This window comes from Centrocercus urophasianus, unplaced genomic scaffold (assembly GCF_019232065.1).
Source record: "Centrocercus urophasianus isolate 14NV4802_14NV808 unplaced genomic scaffold, USGS_Curo_1.0 seq_1021, whole genome shotgun sequence".
In the NCBI taxonomy this organism is placed as follows: domain Eukaryota; kingdom Metazoa; phylum Chordata; class Aves; order Galliformes; family Phasianidae; genus Centrocercus; species Centrocercus urophasianus.
In genome coordinates this window covers 7,727-15,697 of record NW_024884167.1, presented here as the reverse complement: position 1 = coordinate 15,697, position 7,971 = coordinate 7,727, and the positions used below count along the sequence as shown (strand labels likewise).

At 51.8% G+C, this 7,971-nt stretch overlaps 2 protein-coding genes and 1 gene segment (V, D, J or C); 1 reads left to right on the top strand and 2 right to left on the bottom strand.

Moving 5' to 3' along the window:
- Positions 1 to 3: 3 nt before the first annotated feature.
- LOC122167127 lies at positions 4 to 598 on the bottom strand (the record flags this gene model as incomplete). The annotated part of the segment is given in 2 exon segments: positions 4 to 275; positions 454 to 598. Coding segments are annotated over 2 exon segments (417 nt in total), but the record flags the coding sequence as incomplete, so codon positions are not given.
- A 945-nt stretch (positions 599 to 1,543) lies between these two features.
- Positions 1,544 to 3,302, top strand: LOC122167133 (feather keratin Cos1-1/Cos1-3/Cos2-1-like). Its single transcript, XM_042831486.1, is given in 3 exon segments — positions 1,544 to 2,512; positions 2,874 to 2,956; positions 2,959 to 3,302. Coding segments are annotated over 3 exon segments (423 nt in total). The 5' UTR covers positions 1,544 to 2,414; the 3' UTR covers positions 3,201 to 3,302.
- Positions 3,303 to 6,682: 3,380 nt separating this feature from the next.
- Positions 6,683 to 7,367, bottom strand: LOC122167140 (M1-specific T cell receptor alpha chain-like). Its single transcript, XM_042831499.1, has one exon. It carries the CDS (start codon positions 7,304 to 7,306, stop codon positions 6,683 to 6,685), a length of 624 nt encoding a protein of 207 aa, XP_042687433.1. The 5' UTR covers positions 7,307 to 7,367.
- Between the last annotated feature and the right edge of the window lie 604 nt (positions 7,368 to 7,971).

The window sequence follows — 7,971 nt, the reverse complement described above, 5'->3', positions numbered from 1 at the left end:
GTAATACAGCGCCGCGTCCCCGAGCCGGGGCCGGGCGAGACGCAGAATGCTGGAGCGGCGGTCTGCCGACACCCAAAGCTGCCCCTCCGGGTCCGGCACCTCCTTGAAGCCTGTAACGGCGCTGACGAGGAATGTAGGGGCTCGGCCCGGGAGCTGACGGTACCACTGGATGTTATTGGCCTGTATGCTGGGGTGTGAGCAGGTGATGTTGATGCCGGTGCCCTCGCTGGTCTCTGCCGCCGGCTCCTGTTGTACCTGGGCTTTGCTCACAGCCGCTGCCGAGAAGAAAAGAAGAAGCAAACTCAGAAAATCCATTCTCTCCAAAACGCAAAAATCCCAAACCACGATTTTCATGGACGAGTAGGGAGGTGCACGAGGTCGGAGTGAAGCTGGACGGACAGAGGCTACAGCGGCCCGGCTCCCTCGCCAGCCCCGCAGTCCGGCCCCGCGCACCCAGGAGCACTGCGGCCAGCCCCGCCAGCCCCGGCTCTGCTCCGCCCGCGCCTCCTCCTCCCCACCGCCGCCGCCAGCTCCGCCCCGGGCTGCTCCAAACCACCTCGCTGTCTTTCGGATGTCCGGCAGTGGCATCTACAGACATCTATTCAAAAACACATCGTTGAAGAATTGAGTGGGGTACAATTTACCAGTAGTTCCCTGATTTCCCTTTCTCAATCTTTCCTATGTACGAGGACCATGCTTCAACTGTCAGAACTCCTGAGCAATGACAGAGAGCTGCATCGCAATGACATTACTCAACCAGAAACCACTGGATGCATCTTTTGTCATCTCATGCACAGAAGTATGCCCAATTTTCATGATGAAAATATAGGAAAAAGAAGCTTTCATTATGTTAGACTTAACTGCTCATTATTTCTGCTGTCTCATGGTCCAATGGACATACAATCTCCTTAGCTATCTTTTTGCCGCCAGATAGGACACTTTTCTCGCTATGCCTTCCCAGCAACTTTTCATCTCAGATGGAGCTGTGGTCTTTCTGACGGCATCCCTGCATCCTCTTCTGAAGCTGCATGTCTGTGACTAAAGCAAGGGCCTCTTTCCTGTTCCAGGTTATCACCACCTTCCAGTCTCAACCATCTTAACTGTCTCTCTCGATGGCCTGTTTGCCATGGTCATGATGTGCCATGCCATCCTTGCTTTGTGATGTTCAGGCTCCAGTCTTAGACTGTAAATCAATTGACCATGAATCACTCTAAGACTCAAATTGGAGTGTTAGGAAGCAGAAATTCTTTATTTTTGGTGCTGGATGCATGGGGGATGAGCTCTACCTATCATGAATATGTCACACAAGAGATATGCAACTTACATTCATTACTAATGTTGCACATGCAAACATGTTCCCAGATGGTGCACAGATTTTCCATATTTCCCCACAAAATCATGAACAAAGGGTTCCACCTTGTCGCACGCGTTCAGCCTCTTTGTGATGGTGGTCCCACAGCCTTCTGCATGAAGTCAGTAATCTTCGGCACTGTGTTCACTGCATGAACCCTGTCCTCACCATTGCTCAGTTAGCTCCTTGCCTTGATCACACAACAATTGCATTCACAATAGTAGCTGAATTGAAGTGGAACTTCCAATATCTACTTAATTCAAGAACTTAGGTAGATCATTGGCACAAGACCTCAGATTCTTCCTGTTTCCTAAACAGACTCCAGAGTATCCATCGAGGAGCATTGCAAGCTGGACAATATTGCCACAACTTGTATCACTAGGAAAAATATAGACATATGTGAAGGTGGTCAAACACTGGATCAGGCTTCCTGTAGATGTGGATGATGCCCTGTGCTTGTCAGGGTTGACAGACATTTTGATAATGCTTTCATGAGCATGCTTTTCCTTGTGGTTAGCATTAACGACGTCAGAAAGTTGAACCTGATGATATTTGAAGGTGCCTTGCAGTTCCTTTCCTCTCCATTAGCTCTGTTAGCAGGAAGACACAGATTAACAGAATCTTTTGGTATCCTGAAGTGCCCCTGATGTGACCAGAACACATGTTGTTGCATGGAACACACGTGTCACACAAACAGCTGCTCATGCACATACGTGTGGAATCATGCAAAACCTCTGTACCCAGGCAACTGAAAAAATTCAGCACACAGGCCCTGGTTGTCTTTTCACACCAATGCCTGACTAATCACGTTGATATCGTTTGCCTCTGCTCGATTCTTCCAACATGTGAACCGAGTGTTCTGCCCACACTGATGTGCGCTGCCTGGAAATGCTTGGGTTTTTCTTCCTGCCACTCAACAGATGCCTTCCATGAGCAATGGGAGTGACATAAATCAGGATGTGACAAGTAGCAGTAGAGGAAAAATAACACACAGTCCATAACATTAGCTGGGATGTTTTGCATTCAAGAGTTTCTTGTCATAAAATAATCACTGCTTCAAGGGATGCCTCTGGAAATGGGGCAGCTTGGGTCCACTACAAAAGCCAGCCCAGCTCCTTGCAACTCATCCACTTCTCCTGCCTCCTTCTTTCTGGGAACCAGGTGAGTGTGTGAAGATCCTTCCTTCTGCAAACAGAGTTTTGAGCTCAGTGGAACTCTCAGCTGTTATCAGCTGTGTTCCGTGCCTGACTCTGCTTGTCATGAGAGAGGTGAGGAGAATGTTTGTCATGAGAAGAGGGTGGGCCTGTAAGGAGACGTCTTGTGGGCTAGGGTCTAGGTAGTAGCTGAATACGTTCCAGTGGCTTTCATTGGGCTCTGTCAGGATGAGACCAAGAATCCCATCGACATCCCTGAACTGTTTTCAGTTCCCAGCACTGCATGTACATTGATTTCTTATAGTGTGATGCTAGGCTGCTCCTCACGCATCCCCATGTTCTGCTTCCTCCCTGCTCTCCCCAAACAGGTGCACCTCCATCCCTGAGGCATGTCCTGCTGTGACCAGTGTGTGCCATGCCGGCCCTGCGGCCCGACCCCTCTGGCCAGCAGCTGCAATGAGCCCTGTGTCAGGCAGTGCCAGAACTCCACCATCGTCATTGAGCCCTCTCCCGTGGTGGTGACCCTGCCCGGACCCATCCTCAGCTCCTTCCCGCAGAACACCGCCGTGGGCTCCTCCACCTCCGCTGCTGTTGGCAGCATCCTCAGCTCTGAGGGCGTGCCCATCACCTCGGGGGGCTTTGACCTCTCCTGCATTTCCAACCGCAGCTGTGGCAGAAGGTGCCCCCCCTGCTAAAGGTGCTGGACGCTGACCCAGACAAGGACCCCCGGAATGCTGAACATGGCACTGGACAGAAAAGGAGACGTGTTGCTGTTTTTACTCTGCAATACAGGCTCATAGTGAACAATGTGGCCACTCTGTTAACATGGAGAGAGTCTACTGATATACTTTGTTGCTCACTCTTCCTATCTGTTTTTTTTTTTGTTTTTTTTTGTTTTTTGTTTTTTGTTTTTTGTTTTTTGTTTTTTGTTTTTTTTGTCTTTTCCATTCAGAGATATCTGTTAGTACCCCCAAAAATGAACCCTGACTGGCTTCTCATCTCCCAGAGCAAAAACTCTGGGCTAGGAAGTATAGCTCTGTGGCAATGTAAAGGGGAATGAAGGGGAACAGATTCTTATCTGCTCCTGTTGCTCACAGCACACATGGCCTCTGCTTGGGGTGACATCATTTCTCTCCTCAGACTCATTAAACACTTTATGCATCCCTTAACGTTTCCTTCTCTGTTAGTGTTTGTTTGTTTGTTTTTTTCTTTTCTTTTTCCTTTTTTTCTTTTTTTTTTTTTTTTTTTTTTTCTTTTTTTCCCCATAAACAGAGAATGCTAAGGAAGAAAGGGATGTCTTTGATGGGAGCAAGCTAGGGAGATTCCATCAGTCCTCTGGATTTTGGAGGTCAGTGTACAGTGCAGACCATCATTTTTTCAAGCACACTCTCTTGAAGGAGAGGAAGACATTGCTAAATGCTCCTCCATCACCAGTGACCATCAGTCCCTGCCTTGCTGTGTTTCTCCTTACACAGGTCTCCCTGAACACTGAGTGCATCAAGTGAATGGAGACCTCCACAAATGACACCCACAAGAGGGGATCTCTGTGCACTGGGGATGCCCAGTGAAGACAGAAGTCCCACACGCTCTGGGGAAATCTATTCATCTTGCTTTGTGAGGAGCAGAGCTGGGGAATGAGACTCAGAGGAAGGTGTTCTCAAAGGCCATCAAGAACTGGGAAGGCATGGTTTTTCTTGGGGTTGGCCCTCTGTCTCTATTCCACTTTCCCACGTGTCTCGCTGCAATTTATAGGAGGGAGAGGAGGTTATTTCAATATCTGTACACCCAGTGTGAGATTAAGAAACAATGGTTCAAATGCTGGTCCTACCAGTTTATTACAAATCTTAATTAGGGAAATTCGGAAGGGGAGGATGGACATTATTATGAATTAGGGTAATGGGAAAGGGAAGGAGGGCGATAGAAAAGATTGGAAAGAAGAAGCACGTAGTCTATGTAGGCAGCAAGAGGGAGACAGTCACCACCATGGATCCAGCGAGGTTCGTAGTTCAGTCTTTGATCTTCAGTAGCGGTGGGTCATCAGGCATTGCTGTTCTGTTGACAACGATGACAACCATGGCAATGATGGCCCCCTTTCAATGGTTTCAAAGCGGTCGAGTCAGCTGTCTTTGGAGTGACAGCTCAAATCCAAAGTGGTTGAGTCAGCTCTCCTTGGAGTGGCAGCTTCTGGCTCTGGGATCTCAGCAGAAACTCCTTTGTTCCCACCTTCCTGGCCTTGCCAGCAGGTAAGAGGGAGCAGGGAGGCACCGACTTGTATCTTGCCTTCACAGGATACAATGGCATCATCCCCCAGCCTCCCATAACAAACTGGAGTTACTGGATCAAAGGCTACATTGTCCTGTCTTCCGAAGGCAAACAGCTAAAATTGTCCACACAGTGATGTTGATTGCCACACAACAGCACCCATCACTCATCTTCTCTACAAGTCAGTCTTATCACAAGAAATACCTCAGGAAGCAAGCTTGGAGCCAAAAAAAACAAAGAAGGATTCTCACACCATGCCTTCCACTCACCCATCACTGAAGATACAGCTTCCCTGTGTGGTCCTAGCAGCCTTCTGCAGAGCTAATGGCCCTGCCGTAATTTTGCCAAATTGCCTGTGGTCAAGGGCTTCCACAGGTCAGCATTGCTACCAGCTGCAGAAGGACACACATTGGAGCCTCCAATCCCTCTGAAGTCAATGCTCTCATGGGTGCAGGAAATCTCGGCATAGTGATTTACGCCCAAACACTCACAGCTTCTTGGTGTCATGTCTTCCCAAGCATGGAACTGCTCTCCTCAGGCTCAGGATCTGGAATACTCTCAAAGTGCCCCAATCCTACACTTCTCCACTGAAGACAATGTGTGAGCACGGATATTTCCAACTCCACTGGGGCATGGCAGTGAGAGTGTGACGTTTCTGCACTTAGCAAGACCTTTATACTTCCCCAGATCTTCATACTTCATGCAGTTCATGCACCAGCCCAAGCAAAGGACTCAAACTGGAGTGCCTTTCCCCAGGCACCAAGATCCTTTCACAGTCCCTGAGCCCTGGGGCTCAAATAGCCCCTGTACTCCATCCCTACACAAACACACCTGCAACTTCACAAATCAGCACAACCCGGGGATCTGTTTTGTGAGGGCTTTTCTTTCACACAGATTCTGTATGATGCCACCACCATGGCAATGGCATGGAGAATCTTTTCTACATGATATCAGGATGGCCCTCCTCTCCTCAGGCCAGCTGTTGTGTCAGGCAGTGCTGGTTCAGGTGGGACCACAGGACAAAGAGCATCAGAACCAAGTCCACCAATGTCCAATGTAACCATGAAGAGTAGCTCTGGCTTCTGCTGTTTGCTGGCCAACAGATGTGTGCAGTCACCCACTCCTCTCACACACATCCCACACTCGTTCTCATCCCTCAGACATTGCCATGGGATCTCAGCCTGCCAAATCTCCTCTCCCAGCCTTTGTGTTTCCTTATCCACCTCTCTCCCAGACTTGAATACTCTTTCCTCCCTGTCACTGGTTTAATCCTGATGTGCTGTGGATGTTGTTTTGGTTGCTGGCACCCAGATCTCTCCTGCACAGCAGTCTCAGCATCTACTGGCCTTGACCTTGAGGTGCTCCCACATGAGAAAGAGAGCACAGTTTCAGTGTTACACAAATAAGTCAGGACTTAATAATATGACAGGATTTGCTGTGTTGGTTAGGCACAGGGCTGTTCCCAGCAGGCGTACAGCATGGAATTTTTCGTCCTCCCTCCTCTGCAGTGCATCCCCTTCCTTCTCTCACTGCCAATTTTTCCACACTTTTGACCCTTTCCATAAGCATTCTCTTAAAATTTGGCACAGATACCACAGGCCCTTCCTGAGCATTGCTCATCTTTCTTTTCATCTTGTCACTTGTCACTTACAAAGCTCAAGCTCACTTCAAATTGGACAGCTGTGTTTCCCTAATGGCCCATCAGTTAGGAGCAGAAGACTTCTGATCTCCCTCCTTGCCTTCCTTTTTGCTTACAGATTGGGACATTCCTTGCTTTGTTTATCACTCTCCCTTTTATTTATAATTCCATTTCAACTGAGAAGGGACTTGAAAGCCCATTAAAGCCCTCACAGCCAACACACCTTATAGAGGCCTCTGCTGAATCTACAGCCACCTCCAGAGGCACTCAATCCCCTCACACAGTTTCATAGTCTGAAAACAGAGCTAATGTGGGACCACTTAGATGTGTCTGTGACCTCGACATGCCGTGTTCATGAGGGTGTGAAGCTGGAACGCCTTTCTCCGGAGGATGCCGAGCGGTGCGAGGGACGCGTTCCATATCAGCACTGCCAGCTCGGCGGCGCCGGGGGGGAGGAGCGGCAGCGCCCCCTGCGGGCCCGGACGGCACTGTGCCCCCGCCCCGCCCCAAGCGCTTCGTGCCCGGCCGCAGCCCCGGCTTCGCTTCCCGTGCGCCCACGGCGCAGTAATACAGCGCCGCGTCCCCGAGCCGGGGCCGGGCGAGACGCAGAATGCTGGAGCGGCGGTCTGCCGACACCCACAGCTGCCCCTCCGGGTCCGGCACCTCCTTGAAGCCTGTAACGGCGCTGACGAGGAATGTAGGGGCTCGGCCCGGGAGCTGACGGTACCATTGGATGTTATCGGCCTGTATGTTGGGGTGTGAGCAGGTGATGTTGATGCCGGTGCCCTCGCTGGTCTCTGCCGACGGCTCCTGCTGCACCTGAGCTCTGCTCACAGCCACTGCCGAGAAGAGAAGCAGCAGCAAACTCAGAAAATCCATTTTCTTCCGCAGAAATTTCATGAAGGAGGAGAGAGAGGTGCACAGGTTTGGAAACAAGCCGAATGTCCAGAGGCATTCGCGACCCCGGTCCCCCGCAGCCCCGCAGTGCGGCCCCGCCGGCGGCAGCCCCGCGCACCCAGGAGTACCGCGGCCAGCCCCGCCAGCCCCGCGGCCCGGCACTGCCGCATCCCGCCGCTCCACCGCCCGCACCGCCTCCTCCCCGCCGCCAGCTCCGCCAGCTCCACCCCGGGGCTGCGCCCTGCGCCGGCGGCACTCGGGCTTGCTGCGGGCTGCGAGCGCTGGGCGCCTGTGCGCGGCTGGTGGGGTTTGGTCTCTGCGCTTTAGCTGTAGAGGTGAGGAACGGCTGCGAAAGCTCTTTCAGTACAGGAGAAAGCAGTTTCTCTCCTGTAGCGTCTCCAGCGACATGGGCAGGAGGGAACGTAGGGAGGCAGGACTTGACGTGGAGAGCGACGCTTCTGAGCCCTTTCCATGGGCTGTACCCGGCGCTGCCGCAGATCCGAAATCCGGCATTGGGAACGGGTCGTGTGCTGCTGCCCGGGAGCGCGGCACCCCGAGAGCTCCCCGAGCCCCGGGTCCCGCAGCTGCTGCTGCCCGTGGTGCTGCTGTCGCCGCTCGAGGAGCCCGAGAAAGGCCGGCAGCGGCGCCGGGACGGGCGGCTGCGAAAT